Raw genomic sequence first — 19,343 nt, 5'->3', positions numbered from 1 at the left:
GCAGTATTAGAGTTTACTGAGCTCACATAGTGTAAGGCAAGAGTCAGAACTAAAGTAATAAAGTACAAACAACCCTGAGTAACAGGGGAGTACTATTAATCCAACCCTGAAAAAATACAAGGTGGGTACTTTGCAACAGAATTTCCCACAAAAAATAGATACAATCTGTACTGAAGCCTAGGGAACAGGAGCTTTCATGAAAGCTACAACCATATCACTCAAGCTTGAACATAGTTCAAGGGGTTCAGAGGAAAAGACTGAAGTCAAAGTACCAGCTAGATAGTTCTGGGGGAGCGGGACCACAGCAACAAAGTTTCTATTCACGTAGTGAAAAGGGGCCTACACCGCCTGAGACAACAGCACCAGGGAGACTTAGCAATAGTATGCTACCTTAGCTGCTATCTATTTTGCACTTACACCAAAGGGACAATGGGCCTTGGCCTGACAACTCTGATAAGAGGAGGCCAGAACTAGGAAAAACTACACTCACATAACAGGGGCAGTATAAAAAGGGGCGTAAATGCTTCTAGCAGACCGCCTAAACCCTAGTTCTAGCCTAGGCCTGCTATAGCTGTGGGCCTATAAGGCCAACACATAAGCATAGATCTGCCTGGGGCTAAGAAACAGCAGCCTCTACCAACGACTCTCAATTGAGAGGAGGCAAACTCTGAGAATACTATATTTTTACAATAAAGCTCAGAGGAGCAGAGCTGAACCCAAGCACACAATGTCAGGCGGCCTGTAAGGCCAAAGCTGAACATAGATCTATCTGAAGTTAGTGAAAGCTAATCTCAAACTCTAGCATTTACCAGAGGAGAAAGCTAATCTAACATAAGGTGGCTAACAGTGCGGCTTAGTTAAAGCCCACATCTGAATACATATGAACGGTAGCTTCAGTGTCTTCAGTGAATTCTGCAAAGAATGAAGCCAGCACATTCATAAAGGGGGCTAACAAAGTACTACCCTTAATAATTACATCGTTCCAGCCAACCTAATAGAACTTCAGGGCCCTTAAATTGCAGTTACAAAAATCCGAGCATCCTATACAGGGAACCGAGGTCTAAAATATATAAATATATAAAGAGACCTACCAAGCTACCTTCAGCAGGTCCAACTGATATGCTTGCAAAACAGACATTGTGTGTAAAGCAGCACCAGCCTGACCCGCTGCCGCATATAACCTGCCACCCAAGCGAGACTACCATCTTAACATGACTTAAAGGCAGGACCGGAGCTTTAGCATTGGAGCCTGCCCATGTCACGAGATAGTTTGCACCCATCTCGTCAATAAGACGCATCAACGCATACCCATACTTACTCACTCCATCAACACCAGCGAATTAGCCCGCTGATGTCGATGAATGTGAGCTGAATACAGGTTCTTCCATGCCTTCTCAATCTCAGTATGAAGATCAAGAAGGAATAGAATGTTCACGGTGGCCATTATGGCCAAAAAGGAACCGTTCGTTGAACAATCCGCGAGTTTTTTTTTTTTTTTTTAATATTATTTTTTTAATCTCTAAATGCAATTTAACATTTAAAACTAGCACAACTTGGTATGCCACCAACCTGACTGTAAAACAAATGCATAAAATCAAGCAAGCCCACACTTATAACAACATAATATTTACACACACACACACACAAAAAAAGACTGTACCACCAGGTCCTTCAGGCCTTGGTCGACGCCTCCAGTTTATACGAGGTAGGAAGAATACTACTTTGAATACACTTTGGCTCAACAAAGGCAGAAAGCCTTCATATTGTGTTGCACAGCAGCGCTCTATCCTCTCACCAGCAGCTTAAAAAACTTCTAAAGGTGGCATTCCAATCGCCCATTCGTGGCAGCAAACACTCTCAACCTCTGTTGGTATAGCTTCACATATCCCGCACGAGCACCTCCACGGCGGCGCGTTACGGCTGCAACGCGGCTACCGGAGCTGGTCCGCGGCCACTCTAGTCAATGCTTGTGTTTACACCAGCCATGCCACGGCACGATTCAGAAGCGGCTTGCCGCGCCGCTTCGCTAAAGATAGGCGGCAAGTCTATTTTTGACAGACGCCGCAGACATGTGCAGTGTAAATAAGGGGCCATGAGCTCTCCGTCTCCTCAGTTCTGTTGTTTGTGCTGCTGCTCCTGCAGCCTCCTCCATCTCCGTTAGCGGAAGCTAGAGATTACAGTTTATAAAGTTTTAAATATGGATATTTTTCTGAAACAAACACATTGCTTCGCCTCAGAAGGCCTTTATTAACCCACTGGAGCCGTGTGGACTTCTTTTATAATGGATGGGTGCAATTTTTTGGACTTCAAATTTTGGGCCACCATCCCACTCCCATTATAAAGCATGGATTACCCTGGACATTATTTAATATAACTCTGAATGTATTCGTCTGAAAGAAGAATGTCATATACACCTAGGATGGCTTGAGGGTGAGTAAATCATGGGGTAATTTTCATTTTTGGGTGAACTATCCCTTTAATATTTACTAGGAATTGAAACATAGTAGAAATAAGAAAAGTAAAATCATATAGATCTGAGACATGCATCACCTTAAAATGTAAGTTTAATTGTAAGGTTTTTAAACACAAATAAAACACATTTAACAGATATCATACACTAGTTTTTAACAGTATATATATTCTATTGCAGGACATCAGGGTCTGATTTCCCTTTACTGAAAAAAAAAAAACCACATAAAAAAAAAAACACTTTAATCCCTAAATTTACTCTCCTAATGCACTCTCTTACAAAGCATGCTGGGAACTACGGATCCACTGCCCAGTTAGTTATGTCTACATTAATTTGTGTTTCACTCAGCAATGTTAAGTTGACTGAACAAACACTTAAGTAAAGCTGACAAAACTCATTTTTAGTAGAAACAACTCAATTAAATTAAGTTCAATTAAAGTTTTTTTAATTAATGTGAACAAGGATGGATTGAATGAAACTAACAACAGTGAAAGTTCATTTTTTTAGTGAAACTTATAAGTGCAATACTAGATCATAGCTACTGCAAAATGTCAGATGTTGAGTTCAGGCACACAATAATAGTATGACAACATATGACCACTTTTTTATTTGAAGTTTAAAGTAATATGCTTTGAATTAAGACGAGTAAAATTAAATATTCACTCAAGACAATTTTTTTCATGGGAACAGCACAGAGGAACACTTGGTCTCTCTTTGAAAATGTGTGAATTTCTTAAAGATACAACTTAAGCTAAATAAGAGCAATGTTGAACCCTCGTTCAAGGTTACATTAGAGTTGTGAGGTGTCAAACACACAGACACCTTCACGTTTGGATTCTTAAAAAAAAAATCGAATTAAACATTCACAGTTTATTTTAAAAACATACAGATTTCTCAAAAAACTTTGTTGCATGGATGAAAATGCTGTTTGAATCTTTGAGAAATAATAAGACAACTAAGTACAGGTTTTTGATTTAACATTTTAAAGTTCTTGAACAGACGCTGTTTAATAAAAATAATTCTTTAGGTTAAATTTAAGCAAAATCGTTTCTACCATCGGTCATCAGATGTTATCTTTACACAGTAGACTTCCAGAAAGATAAATAGAAGATACAATTTTATTAAATCTTTAAAGACTGGATTTAAACAACCTTTTAAAATTAAAAGATCATATTTAAAATTTTAAGATTGCTTTGAAATAAATTTAGTACAAAAACATTCACTCTGGAAAGGAGTTAGCGGTCTTAACATATGCTGTGACACAGAGGCTCATCTAGTCTGACTCCACCTGTCCATGTGAGGGTCTGAAGCATTCATTTCACACTGGAGTTTATCCCTGCATGGGAGGATCTGGGAGTGTTTTGTTTATGATACTTATGATATATGAACTTAAAATATTTGCTTTTTATTTCACTTTTATTTTTTATTTTTTTTTATCATTGCAATTGCATAAAGAATTACTTCTTCAGCTCATATTTATATGCATTTATTTATTTTTATTTATACATTTCATTTAGGTAAAACTATAACGATTTAAATAAATATTAGTAACATCTGTTATTATTCATTGTCTTATATAAAATGCAGCCAAAAGTGCAGTAATACCACAAATTTTTCCCCCTGAGCAAAATTTGTCCCATGAGAAAAACAGCTTATAAAATATATTTAATTATTTATTTTAATTATTTATTACTTGAAATGTAAAAATGCAGAAAGTTTTCAGTGAGGGTTGTGTTTTTGTGTACGGGCTAGAACAGGGCTCATCAACTGGCGGCCCGTGGACCAAATCCGGCCCGCCAATCATCTTCATCCAGCCTGCAGCACCCCAATCTCCCTCCTCCTCTTTTCCTGGCGGTGCGGCTAAATTTGGTTACATACATGGCCGCAGTGACGCCTGCAGCTGTACGGCTATATACGCATTATATACGCACTGTTCGTAACATGCATGCTCCTCCGACTGACCTGAATATTTCAGCAGTTATTATGTGTGTCCTGTATTTCTGTCGACGGAACCAGCGATACCTATTGTGATATTCGTTGAATGTATATTATAATAATTCACAGAGACACCAGATGAACATGACGATCTGTTTTACTCAACTGCCTTATTCTTCTGTCCAACAGGTTATATCCACAACACATTTCCAGACGGAGAGCGGCCTCAACACGTAAGGAGTAATAACACAATTACCATACATTACATCTCCCTTCTTAAGAAATATATTCCTCAAAAGAACAGCAACACAACTCCTATTGTTTTAACTTTAGAAATTACATACTGCATTTTGTTAGCACCCAAACCTTCTTTTATTACCACACACAAATTACTTTAGTTTTTTTTTTTTTTCAACTCAATGTCAAACTAGAACTTAAATCAGTGTTTTGTTCAATAACCTACTAATTATAAACATTTTTTACACCTTACACATCCACAATGCTTTCATGGAGAATAAAGTTTTGGTGGTCTAATCAGTCTACCACATCGTGACCTTTTGACCTGTTCTGTGACTGCACTGGAGTACCACTATCTGCAGGCTCACTGTTTACTGAAGAACATTCTTCCAGCTCCAGAGAGCATGGTTGTGCAAAAGTCATTTCTCTGGTTTTCAGAAGGTGTCGCCGGTTTCTCCTGAAGCTGTTTCCATCAGGCGTTTCAATCACGTATGACCTGGGTTTTTCTCCTCAACACAATTGCTGGTTGTTTCTGACTTTTACTCTCACTTTCTCTCCGTCTACTATAGGTGATAACTGTTTTGCTCCACAATCAAAGTAACGTTTCTGTTTCAGCTGTCTGCCCTTGATGGTCTTATGCACATTTCTGTAAAGCTGGGGTCTCAACAGCTTTGCTGATGTAGGCAGTTTTGTTTTCAGTCTTCGACCCATGAGCAGCTGTGCAGGAGATAGATTCACACCATCCATAGGAGCATTTCTGTACTCCAATAGAGCAATATAAGGATCTCTTTGGCTCTCTTTTGCTTTCTTTAACAGGTTCTTTACTGTCTGGACTGTTCGTTCACTCTGTCCATTTGACTGGGGAAATCCAGGACTAGAGGGGGTATGTACAAACTCCCAGTTTTCTGCAAATACTCCGAATTCTGCACTTGAGGATTGTGGACCATTGTCCGACACCACTTCATCCGGGATCCCCTGTCTCGCAAAGATGGATTTGAGAGCTGTCACAACATGTCTGCTTGTTGTCTGTGTAAGTTTGGCAATCTCTGGAAACTTTGAAAAGTAATCCACACGCAGTAGATATTCACCTCTGTTGAAGTGGAACAAGTCTACTCCTATTTTCGCCCATGCTCTGTCTGGAATGTCATGGCAGATGAGTGGCTCTTTGCTGTTACTCCGTCTGAAAGTATTACAGATAGTACACTTCAACACGACATCCTCAATTTACTTTGCCATGCTGGGCCAGAACATGACATCTCTTGCCCTCTCCTTACATTTAACAATACAGAGATGAGATTCATGTACTCTTGCTAACATGTCTGCTCTCAAGCTCCGTGGGACAACAATTCGCCAGTTCTTGAAAAGTAACCCGTCAAAACACGTAAGTTCTTCTCGGAAAGTCCAGTACTTTCTTATGTCTGCTGGAACTTGTTGTATGTCTGCAGGCCATCCTGACTGAACTACTTCCATGACCATTTGCAACTCTTCATCTTCTGCTGTTGCAGTTCTGAATGTATTCAGCTTCTCTTTTGAAATTGGCAAACAAACTGCCAAAGAATGAACTTGTAACTCATCTTCCAGGAGTGGCTCGGATTGTTCTTTTAGGTAGGCTCGGTTCAGCGTGTCTGCTATGTACAACTATTTGCCAGGCTTGTAGCTGACACATAAATCACAGAGCTGCAATCTCATCAGCATTCTCTGGAGTCTTGGAGGAGCTTTTTGGAGAGACTTTTTAAATACTGTCTCCAGGAGCTTATGATCCGTCTCCACTTGTACTGTCTTCCCATAGACATACTAATGGAACTTCTTGCAGCCATAGACATACTGATGGAACTTCTCGCAGCCATAGACAATCGCCAAGAGCTCCTTTTCTATTTGGGCATATCTTTTCTGACACTCAGCAAGAGACCTTGAGCCAAATGCCACTGGTTGGCCTTCTTGCAGCAACACTGCTCCCAGACCTTCAGCACTTGCATCCACTGACAGCATTACATCTTTGTTGAAATCGAAGTACTTCAACACTGGGGCGTTGCTCACAAGTGACTTCAATCTTTCAAAGCTCTTCTGTTGTTCTGACTCCCAATGCCAAGATATATTACCCTCTAGAAGTTTTCGTAGCAGAGCACTGATGTCTGACATGTTTGGAACAAACTTGGCCAGATACTACAGCAGGCCTAAGAACCTCATTAGTGCAGCTTTGTCCGCTGGCTCTGGCATGTTCTGTATCGCTCTGACTTTCTCTTTATCTGGCTTCAACCCATCTGCAGTCAGAATGTGTCCAACACAGCTGACTTCAGTCATCCTGATCTTGCAATTGTCTTTGTTCAACTTTAGATTAATGCTTCTAATTCTATCTAGCAGTTGTCTTAATCTCGTCACACCAGAATGTCATCCACTATGTTCACTACTCCATCTAAATCTTCTAGTCTTTGTGCAATGCACTTTTGAAACACTTCTGGAGCGGACACTATGCCAAATGTAAGTCTCAAGAACCGGTATCTCCCAAAAGGAGTGTTGAAAGTACATAGTTTGGAGCTCTCTTCATCCAGCTGTACTTGCCAAAACCCATGATTGGCATCAAGCACTGAGAATACTTTGGCATTTGGCATCTCAGCTACTATTTCCTCGACTGTGCGCAAGGGGTAGTGTTCTCTCTTTATGGATTTGTTAAGATCTTGTGGATCGATGCAGATCCTGAGTTTCTCTGGCTTCACTACCATAACCATACTATTAACCCAATCAGTGGGCTTGGTTTGCTTCACAATAACTCCAAGATCTTCCATTCGTTTCAGTTCCATTTTGACCCTGTCCTTTAGTGCTATGGGTACTTTCCTTGGTGAATGACTGGAGCGACATCTGGGTTGAGCTGTATATGGTGCAGTCCTGGTACACATCCTAAACCAGTAAACACGTCTTTGTATTCGTTCAGAATGTCAGTTTGGTCTCTGTTCTCTATTTTGTAAACTCTTTCAATCAGTCCGAGTTTTGAGCATGCTTCTCTTCTTAGGATAGCTGGTGAATCCTCATCTACAATTTGTAATTCTAGCTCAAACTCATTGTAACCACATTTGAGCATTGCCTTGCCCTTTGGCTCCATTGTGTGGCCTGAATATGTAACTAACGAGCAGTTTGACTTCTTCAGTGATGTTGTCTTGTTAGAGGTTTTCTCAAAGTCTTTATAGGACAACACATTGCACTCTGCTCCTGTGTCTAGCTTAAAGGTAAATATGCAGTTGTTTATTCTGAATTCCTGAGTCCATTTCTTGTTTTCATTTTCCATGGTAGAGACTGTATTCATTTGTGCCAGCTATTTGCTAGCTGTCTGCTCACTTCATTCAATTTCGATGGTACATATAAACAATTCAACATCTTCTTGTTCTATTTCATGGATTTTTTCTCCAATTTTCTAGGTTTGCCTTTTTTTTTTTTTTTTTTTTTTGGTGTTTGGCACATGCAGCTAAAATGGTTCTTCCGCGAGCACTCATTACAAATTTTGCCATATGCCGGACATTTCCTTGCCTCATGTACATAACCACATCTCGTGCATTCTTTCTTCTCTTTCCCTGTGTGCTTGATATTCGACTGTCTGACTGTTGGCTTGGTTTTCGTGATTTTGGTCACGGCCACTTCTGCTTCCTCATGCAGTACTTTCATATGGCTTTGTGTTACTTCGTTGGCACGACAGATATCCACAGCCTTTGCTAGGTTCAAATCCATTTCCCTGAGAAGCCTAGCTCTCACAGTGTCATTGTTAACACCACAGACAATGCGATCTTTAATCAAGTCTTCAGTTAATTCTCCAAATTCAGTCTTTTGCCTTATTTTTCAAGTCGGTCACGTATGCATCAATGGTTTCGTTCGGTCCCTGTGCTCTCGTGAAAATCATATGCCTCAGGTACGTAATGTTCTTTCGTGGCTCACAGTACTCTCTAAACTTTTCTTTGAGCATTTCAAAATCATCCACATCATCATCAAAGTCCATGGTATTAAATACATTTATAGAATCATCTCCAGCCACGTGAAGAAATGTCGCACACTTTACTTTGTCACTCTTCTCTGCAATGCCAGTTGCAACGAGATACAGGTCAAACTTCTGAATCCACATTCGCCAGTTTTCCACCAGATTTCCTTCGAAACACAAACTGTTAGGAGGCTTCAACTGCTCCATGGTTTTTCTTCTGACACCATGTGATATTCGTTGAATGTATATTATAATAATTCACAGAGACACCAGATGAACGTGACTATCTGTTTTACTCAACTGCCTTATTCTTCTGTCCAACAGGTTATATCCACAACACATTTCCAGACGGAAAGCGCCCTCAACAGGTAAGGAGTAATAACACAACTACCATACATTACACCTATCATTCATGTGTAATCCTATTCTTAACCCTAGGGGTTAATTTGAATATTTTTCAAATAAGAAAATCCTGGATTCCCGGGAGTTGAATAGTGAATTTGGCTGGTATTTTTCTCTTTAAATGATGATAGTCATAAATTACCTTTTTCCCTATACCTATTTAAAAAATTCTTTACTAAAATTTATTAAAAAAAAATTTATAGTATCCCAGAAATCAGTACCTTGTTAAATGTGTTAAAAGTTGCATTGTGGTATTTTATTAAGTTTGGCAAGTTAAAAAAACAATAACTGAAAAAAAATATTACCCTTTGTAAGGAAACAGAGAAACTTTTACCTAATGGTATGTAAATTACATATTATTTTCTCGAAAATAAAATATATAAATCAACTTCTCAGTCTCAGAATGTTTTTTTTTCTCTCTTATGCTTTCTAAAGTAGGATTCCTAACCTTTTTCGTTAGTACTTTAGAACATGGTACTCAATCTGCTTGTAAGATAACCAATTTAAAACCTGTCAGAGTTAAACACTATGTTTTCTCCAGAATCAATTAAATCAGTAAAGAAAATGAAACAATACGTCTCTCAACCTCAATTGTACACTTAAAAAACCTGTGTTTCACAACATACAAGCTCTTTCAGTTCAATATTACGAGTCACGCAGTCAAAATACACAAGTCAGTGACGCAGTCAAAATAGTGTTTGTTTCGTTACGTTAGGGCCCAGCTCGTTGGTGCACATTAACAGCTGACAAATTCAATGTAATCCACATTCAACGTCCATCCGATGAAATTGGAGCAATGTTGAGATTATGTACGCCACGAACACACTGTTTCCCATCACGAGCAGTCCCGAACACGCGATGAATCCAGTAGATCCACGTCCCATGACGAACCACACGATCTGTCCAGTCCCGAACACGCGACGAATCCACGAATGTCCAATAACTTCCTCAACAGTTTTTGTTACGAACTTGAAATGTCACTAGCTGTTAAGCCCTAGTCATGCTCACAAACGTCTTGACTCAGTGCCTTGACTCGAAAAAAAATGAATGAAATAATGAAATACACTTTAAATAAAGAACAGAAACAAAACGAGCACCGTTACTCTACACTTTGGGCCTTATATTTCAAAGAAATATATTAAGTCTCCAAAACAACACACTTTTAACACACGCAGTGAAATTTCTAGCAGCCTTCTCTTGCCATGTGCGATGCTCCTCCCCTCCTTCTTCCGCACGTAACTCACGTCATGATGTAACATTAAAGTTCAACAGTGATTGGCCAGCAACAAAACACTTGCATTAAACATACTTTCTCACTGGACATGAACAAAAAGACAGTTACATCATATTTTGAAATAAAAACAAAAAAACAAAATACATTTTAATTCATGTTATTCTCAACATGAATCATATTCAACAAGACATTTTAGGGGTCCCTACACATGAATTAATCATTCTTTTGTCTCGATTCTTTCTTTTCCGTGAATTGGCCAAATGCGCTTGCATAACGATCTGAAACGATTTGGATTTGTTCGGACCGCTCTGTCACTGAATCATCAAAGATCAAGTTGTTTCTCTGTCAGTAACAACAAATACAGAACAAATAGCGCTGTTTTCAAGTGTTTCACTAGTTTACATTGAGCTACACAACACGCCCCAGTGGATAACGGAACGACAGCTTAAAGGAACTGCGTTTATTCCCGGTCACCATTATTAAACAGCATTGCAACATCTAGTGAGAAGCGTTTCAATTCAACACACACCTCTCGGTTACAAACCACAAATCACTCGATGATTAAACTTGTTTTAAATCGGATGAAACAGCCTCATTATTCCCAACAGGAAAACAGGGGAAACATGCCATGAATGAAGATAGAAGACTTTTAAATCCCAAAATCACCACCCTTACAAACATTTACCATGAATGAACTGTAGTAATTTACCATGGTTTGTGGAAATGTGGAATATTTATATTGAAAACTATGTTATAGCCATTTATATTGCAATATATTTATTAGGTGGGTAGGGGGATATATAATTCATGTCTTTGTTAAGGTGTAGTTTGTACCTGTGTTTAGTTGTTTTTTATAGATCTATATAACATATCATAATATAATATCATTTGACAGTGGTAGTGAGTAGCCATGTATGGTTTTACCTAGTCTCACTGTGAGAATATTTTCATTTAAGCCTAATAATTAATAAAATAATTTTTACCAATAAGACATTCCGGAAACGGAAGGTCACACGTGTTGGTCATGAACAGACAGTCCAGAAATGGAAGGACAAAGGTCACACCTGTCATATCATAAAGGGTCATAAATCATTTTGACATTAGCCAACACATAAAACTACTCTTTTTTTTTTTTTTTTGCAAAAGTATAGGTTTCCAAGACAAAAAAAAATTATATGGGGCCAGTTGTATAAAACTTCTCAGAAATGAGGCTTTGACTTTAGTCTCAAAAATTCTTAGTAAAAAGTAAGACTTTTGTAAGAGTAGGATCTTTGTCTAAAATAGCTGAAATCGGCAAAGTATAAGACTCACTCTTAAGTACTGATTGAAGTGACGGGTGACGTAAGGACTACAACAGGATTTCTACATTGTGGACTATATTGTGTTCAAGAGTTTAAAGCCATGGCATAAGACTTATGGTAATTTCCCACTTACAAAATGTACACACAGAGATGCTAACAGGAGGATATTTACGTCAAGAAAAATCTGGACAGTCGTTTTCATTCACTTTTGATCCTGCTGAAACTCCTGACTCTCACTGGTTTTCTTTTGAAATGCTGAAATTTGCAGCTGCCCTGTAGCATGTCTCTCCAGCCAACAAAGAGTTTCTCATCATTCCCTTCATGACAAATATTATCACAGTAACCGCAGAGTCTTGCGAAAACCGTTATTTGGGCAGGGTGTGAGCTTTCATTTCCTGCATATTTTACAACACAAAGAGATGCATGTGAGGAATAAACAATCTGGAAACAACATTACACATTCCCCACCATTATATTTCTCTCGCATTTATTTAGCCTTAAGCGTGTTGTCCAAAATTACATTTGTTAATGTTTGTGTGTGTGTGTGTGTGTGTGTTTAGTCTTTTTTTTTTATTAAAATATATGGTGTGACTTAATGCACTTGAAGTGTGCATGAAGTGTTTTCTACATATTTGAGTGTCATATATGAGAGGAGTACTGTATTTGTACTTAATGTAATAGTAATGTAGCCTACTGTACTTTAATACTTTAAATATCACAGTTGTTCTAAGTCTCTTAAGCACTCATTTAATTGCATTATTTGCAAGCAAAATTTTAACAAATTTATAAAAAAAAAAAAAAAAAATCATTTGCATTCAAATTCAGTTAAAATACATTTAATTTTAATTTGACTACTCTACACTGTAAAAATGATTGAATTTTGGGTAGGTGAATGAGTTCTGTGAACTTCCAGAGTCTAACTACACAATAAGATGAGTTACAACAACTTCAACTTGAACAGAAATGGAAAACCTGAAATAACATTTAACCATGCACAAATTGTTATTAAAGGGTTGTTCACCCAAAAATGAAATTCTGTCATTAATTACTCACCCTCGTGTCGTTCCACACCCGTAAGACCTTCACTGATCTTCGGAACACAAATTAAGATATTTTGATGAAATCTGTGAGGTTTTTTATCCTCTATTGAAAGCAACATAATTACCACATTCAAGGTCCAGAAAAGCAGTAAAAACATAGTTAAAATTGTCAATGTGACTACAGTGGTTCAACCTCAATTTTATGAAGTGATGAGAATACTTTTTTTTAGAATATGTTTATGATGGACGGGTGTGGATGGAAGCACTTTCTTCAGCTCATACTCATTGACATCGCTCAATGCCATTATAAAGCTTAGATGCGTCAGGATTTATTAATATTTCTCCGGTTGTGTTCATCAGAAAGAAGAAAGTCATATACACCTATAGGATAGCTTTAGTGTGAGTAAAGCTTGGGGTAATTTTCATTTGAAAGTGAACTAATCCTTTAAGGACTCATTTGAATAATTATTGAACCAAACACTATAATAACATCACAAAAAATCTTAAACGACCCAGACCATCCACTGTATCAATATTTTATCCACCTTCCTTCTGGCCGTAGGTATAGATTACCCATGTGTAGAAAGGCCAGGTATAGTAAGAGTTTTGTTCCTGTAGCTATACAAGCTCTAAACACACTGATATGTCATCTTACGCTCTCCTTTTTTCTTTTTTTTTTTTTGTATTATGATGTGTTGATAATTTGTGTTGTCTGTGTTTTGTATGCATCTATGGTGGAAACAAATTTCCTCTCAAGGACAAATAAAAACAATCTAATCTAATCTTAGTTGATAATTCAATATACGTTATGTTTGACAAAACATCCCATGTTTCGGTCATGACTGCACTTTTTCAGTAGTGACAGTAATGTGTCGGTAGCGACCACATCACATGACAGGATTTTAACTCGCATACTAAAACACTACTAAAACATTAAAACACTAATGATTTGCATAACTGTACTAAAATTTTGTTTATTTCCCCGAAATAAATGATTATTCTGTTCCCTTCTGAACACATTTAAAGGTGCAATATGTAATATTTTTGCAGCAAAATATCCAAAAACCACTAGGTGTTACAGTGTTATATATTTTGTTAACTTGAGTACTTGAGTACGACTATTTGTAAATCGTGAGAAAATTGCAATTTTAAACAAGACTCCGGGACGTGTGAGGAGTCACCTGTCAATTGCGTCATACCCGCGTTACCCTCGGTCTGCCTCGGTTTCCGGTTATATTTTTAAAAACAATAATGGAAAAAATTGCAAAAATTATTTCAATATCATTGTTACTAAATTTCAAGCTGAAATTTAGGGGTTAGGGTTCAGGACTATGGAAGGTTAAGTGTAGCAATATTCAATTTGAAATTGTAATATACAAAATGGCAATGCAATATGTAAAATGGCAATGCATTTCTGTATTTCAATTTACATTTTCCATACCATATGTGCAATGTTTGGAGCAAAATGATAATTCAAATTCAAAAATATAATTTACATTTGCTATTTCCTACACTAGTTTTAACATATAATTTAAACATATATTTTAACGCATTATAAGTTGCAAAATGAAAATGAAAATGTAGAAATGGTTATATAGGTTTAACATGTTCAAGCAAAAATTGTAGCAAAATGACAAAATGAAATGTTATTTTTCTGAATTGCATTTACACTCACAGTTAAGACACTTGCGATTGCATTTTCATTAATTGTCCCGCAATGAATGTAGCAAAAGTCAGTGTGGATTTTAAATGCATTTCAAGCTGATCATGTCCCTGCCCCGCCCTGTCAATCATTGCGTCAAGGTGGGGCCAGGTGTTGAAAACATGGCGGCAAAAGAGCTATGAAGAGCAGGGGCATTTACAGGCAGATGAAGTAGAGCAAGAACAGAGAAATGTCAATGTTCCTGAAGATTATGCGCGTCTGTCAGTGATAGAACCAGTATGTTATTAAAACCATAGATATTTATGGTTAGGATGACTCATAGAGAACGCGCCTGGCGCACTTTATCGTGAGAAGTGCTGAAACAGACATGCCGAGTGAGCGATGCTTTACAACAGGTTACTTACTCATAGAAATAATCTTAGACAAGCTGTTCGAGATTATTGCTTGCTCTATCAATATAGTTATTTTTTCTCTTCTTTATCATTCTGATTATTGTTTATGCATCATTTATATTAATAAAATGATGTGTAGTCCGTTGGGATGCTAGAGTGTTCTTTATAATAATAATAATAATAATAATAATTTCTATTCCCAAAAATAACTCTGATGTTTAAACCACCCACTAGAAAGCACCCCACCAAGGCCATCTCTAATGCTCCTAAAATTCACTCTGGTGATGTCTAAATTTCTCTCTTCTCTATTTTAGAAACATTTTGGACAGCTACACAGAGTCATTTTTCTGGGTCACAGCAATGAATTACACAGGCCAATTTCTTTTTCTTTTTTAAATCTTTTTTTTTCTTCTATGAAACAATTTCATTTTACATAATTTTATATTTAGGCTTTGAAAATTTTATTTAAAACTTCTCAACTGCTAATGTTTTTCAACACTGTACAAAAGCTATCATGCCACAAATCTCCAGTTCCAGCACATCCCAAATGCGCTCTACTACAGTGGGTACGGAAAGTATTCAGACCCCCTTAAATTTTTCACTCCTTGTTATATTGCAGCCATTTGCTAAAATCATTTAAGTTTATTTGTTTTTCCTCATTAATGTACACACAGCACCCCATATTGACAGAAAAACACAGAATTGTTGACATTTTTGCAGATTTATTAAAAAAGAAAAACTGAAATATCACGTGGTCCTAAGTATTCAGACCCTTTGCTGTGGCACTCATATATTTAACTCAGGTGCTGTCCATTTCTTCTGATCATCCTTGAGATGGTTCTACACCTTCATTTGAGTCCAGCTGTGTTTGATTATACTGATTGGACTTGATTAGGAAAGCCACACACCTGTCTATATAAGACCTTACAGCTCACAGTGCATGTCAGAGCAAATGAGAATCATGAGGTCAAAGGAACTGCCTGAAGAGCTCAGAGACAGAATTGTGGCAAGGCACAGATCTGGCCAAGGTTACAAAAAAAATTCTGCTGCACTTAAGGTTCCTAAGAGCACAGTGGCCTCCATAATCCTTAAATGGAAGATGTTTGGGATGACCAGAACCCTTCCTAGAGCTGGCCGTCCGGCCAAACTGAGCTATCGGGGGAGAAGAGCCTTGGTGAGAGAGGTAAAGAAGAACCCAAAGATCACTGTGGCTGAGCTCCAGAGATGCAGTCGGGAGATGGGAGAAAGTTGTAGAAAGTCAACCATCACTGCAGCCCTCCACCAGTCAGGGCTTTATGGCAGAGTGGCCCGATGGAAGCCTCTACTCAGTGCAAGACACATGAAAAAACACCTGAAGGACTCCAAGATGGTGAGAAATAAGATTCTCTGGTCTGATGAGACCAAGATAGAACTTTTTGGCCTTAATTCTAAGTGGTATGTGTGGAGAAAACCAGGCACTGCTCATCACCTGTCCAATACAGTCCCAACAGTGAAGCATGGTGGTGGCAGCATCATGCTGTGGGGGTGTTTTTCAGCTGCAGGGACAGGACGACTGGTTGCAATCGAGGGAAAGATGAATGCGGCCGAGTACAGGGATATCCTGGACGAAAACCTTCTCCAGAGTGGTCAGGACCTCAGACTGGGCCGAAGGTTTACCTTCCAACAAGACAATGACCCTAAGCACACAGCTAAAATAATGAAGGAGTGGCTTCACAACAACTCCGTGACTGTTCTTGAATGGCCCAGCCAGAGCCCTGACTTAAACCCAATTGAGCATCTCTGGAGAGACCTAAAAATGGCTGTCCACCAACGTTTACCATCCAACCTGACAGAACTGGAGAGGATCTGCAAGGAGGAATGGCAGAGGATCGCCAAATCCAGGTGTGAAAAACTTGTTGCATCTTTCCCAAAAAGACTAAATACTAAACTACTAAATACTGAGCAAAGGGTCTGAATACTTAGGACCATGTGATATTTCAGTTTTTCTTTTTTAATAAATCTGCTTGACAGGGCGGGGCAGGGATGTGTTTGGCTCGAAATGCATTTTCAAATCCACATTGAATTTTGCTACATTCATTGAGGTATATTTAATGAAAATGCAATCGCAAGTGTCTTAACTGTGAGTGTAAATGCAATTCAGAAAAATAACATTTAAATGGTCATTTTGCTACAATTTTTGCTTGAACATGTTAAACCTATATAACCATTTCTGTAATACATTTTCATTTTAATTTTGCATATTATAAAGCGCTAAAATATATGTTTAAATTATATGTTAAAACTAGTGTAGGAAATAGCAAATGTAAATTATATTATTGAATTTGAATTATAATTTTGCTCCAAACATTGCACATATGGTATGGAAAATGCAAACTGAAATACAGAAATGCATTGCCATTTTACATATTGCATTGCCATTTGCATATTACATTTCAAATTGAATATTGCTACACTTAAGCTTCCATATTGAAGTAGCGACACATTGTGTAGAGAAATCTTTTTAGAGCGCCTTATTTTATTAATTAGAATATCGATATTTGGCACCAGCATATCGATTCTCATATCGCACAGAGAAGGACGACGATATATCGCTGTATAGATATTTTGTCCTACACCTAATAAGTAGTACACTTTCTAAAAGTATACTAAAGTGCACTTCTTCATCACAAGGGCAAGCAACAGCGCTGCTCCAATCATAGTCAATAATACACAAAGTCATGATCCCTCTGACGAGTTTTCTCACCTGTGGTCGCCTCTGATCTGGAGGAGGCCAGTAATCCAGACACGAGTCCCAGCAGCACCATCCACATCCTGATGAATCTGTGAGTGTGAGCCGTGCGAGTGAAGGGTTGCTCTTCAATCCAGAAGGGACTTTGCTACCTGTAGAATAGAGCTGGGATAGAGTTTGCTGTAAATTTGGAGTATTGTGAGATGAGGTTTCAGTGTCAGCACTAATAGAGATGAGAGGAAAGGGTGGTGCGTGTTTGAACGCTCCCTTCTACTCCTCCCTCAACTGCTCTCTGTCTCTCTCTCTCCTTCAGTGTGTTCAGAGAGTGAATCTGTTTATCTGTACAACACTGACTGCCATGATTCCTGATTCATCCTTCACCTCATGATCTACTGCATCTACCATAAGCTACAGCTTTCTCTCCTCACGGTTCACATGTACTGTATGTGGAGTCACATGAAATAAAAGCAATGCACTAAATGAAACTGGAGTTCTAGAGAAGAACAGTCAGATGGGAATTCATGCGTTGTTAGTAGTTGCAAAGATGAAAACATTTTTTGGGCAATTTAAATGTTAAAGTTTCAAACTACTGTCAGCTTACAAAATGATAGTATTAATCTAAAAAAAAAAAAAAAAAAAAACATATCCAGGTCACATTTCTATAGATCAAAACAAAACAGAAATAAAAAAAATGATTGCGTGACAGACTGTGATTGTCCAATGAGGATTCAGCCTGGTGGAGGGGGCGGAGCACAAGGAAACTTTGAGTCGAAGAAGAAAGTGGAGAATCGCTTTGATCACGTTACGCACGCAGAGACCGATGACGCAGAAAAAAATAAACAGATTACCCTTGTTTAGCTCTGCCAAACTGTCGCTGACTGTTTCAGTGAACTGCTTTACACGTACGTTTTTTTGTAATTCCGATTAAAAGATTCAGTGAACTGTTTACATGAGACGTGCACATTAGCCTATGTCCTGTTTGCCGCCTTTTATTCCTGTCAACATGGATTTTCATTATTTCAGAGCGCCAAAATCACATGATTTCAGTAAACAAGGCTTGGTTACGTCATAAGTGTTTTGAAACTTCAATAGTTCACATGAGTTTGGCAGTTTGATACGCGATCTGAACCACTGATTTGAAACAAATGATTCGTAAAGCTTCGAAGCTTCATGAAGCAGTGTTTTGAAATTGCCCATCTCTAGATATTGTTGAATAGAGTCGCTATTTTGTTATTTTTGGCGCACAAAAAGTATTCTCGTCTTTATAACATTAAGGTTGAACCGCTGTAGTCACATGAACTGTTTTAAATATGTTTTTAGTAGCTTTCTGGCCATTGAAAAAGGGAGTGTTCTTGCTAGCGATGCAGGCCTCACTGAGTAATCGGATTTTATCAAAAATATCTTCATTTGTGTTCTGAAGATAAACTAAGGTCTTACGGGTGTGGAATGACATGAGGGTGAGTAATAAATGACTTAATTTTCATTTTTGGGTGAACTAACCCTTTAACCCCGAGTAAAGGAACGTTTCGCATTTGTAATTTAGATGAGGGGTTAGCACCGCTTTTTACCCCGGGTCATGAAACCCTGCTCCAGAGCAAGGTTAGCACCGCTTTTGCGCTGTTAACCCTGTATTGCGGTGCCAAGCTTGTACGATGCAGTGTTAGAATGTTACAACTAGGTAGCAACTGACAACCAATCTCATACTCATATTTGCCTGCTTTGGACAGTCACGGAAACACTGCGTGTTGTATATACCCTTACAGAAAAACACATGAATTTCACATGTGATCACATGTGACCACATGTGGACAACATGTGTGGTGACATATTTATATTCATATATCACCACATATGTTCACATGTGAATTTGTCACCACATATGTTCACATGTGAATTTGTCACCACGTCACCACATATGTTCACATGTAAATATATCACCACATGTGAATATGTCACCACATCCCACCCAGCACCAGACGT

The 19,343-nt window shown here is 38.2% G+C and overlaps 1 protein-coding gene across 10 annotated transcripts in view; it reads right to left on the bottom strand.

Moving 5' to 3' along the window:
* The window catches only part of cd44b (CD44 molecule (Indian blood group) b), a 176,085-nt gene that overhangs the window by 98,633 nt on the left and 58,109 nt on the right, over positions 1–19,343 (bottom strand). For 2 of the 10 annotated variants that reach the window (XM_051885247.1, XM_051885245.1), the window contains exon 1: positions 17,379–18,092. The exons of 1 other annotated variant lie outside the window; for it this stretch is intronic. In XM_051885247.1, the coding sequence (XP_051741207.1) occupies positions 17,379–17,445 (67 nt within the window). In that variant the 5' untranslated portion in view covers positions 17,446–18,092. Of the gene's footprint in view, positions 1–17,378; positions 18,139–19,343 lie in introns of those variants that run through there. 7 more of the 10 variants (XM_051885251.1, XM_051885250.1, XM_051885243.1 and 4 more) reach the window with 7 other exon arrangements.

The sequence above is a fragment of the Ctenopharyngodon idella genome, chromosome 24, assembly GCF_019924925.1.
Source record: "Ctenopharyngodon idella isolate HZGC_01 chromosome 24, HZGC01, whole genome shotgun sequence".
NCBI lineage: Eukaryota > Metazoa > Chordata > Actinopteri > Cypriniformes > Xenocyprididae > Ctenopharyngodon > Ctenopharyngodon idella.
Note: the sequence above shows the minus strand (reverse complement) of the source record. Positions and strands in the feature narration are given on the sequence as shown.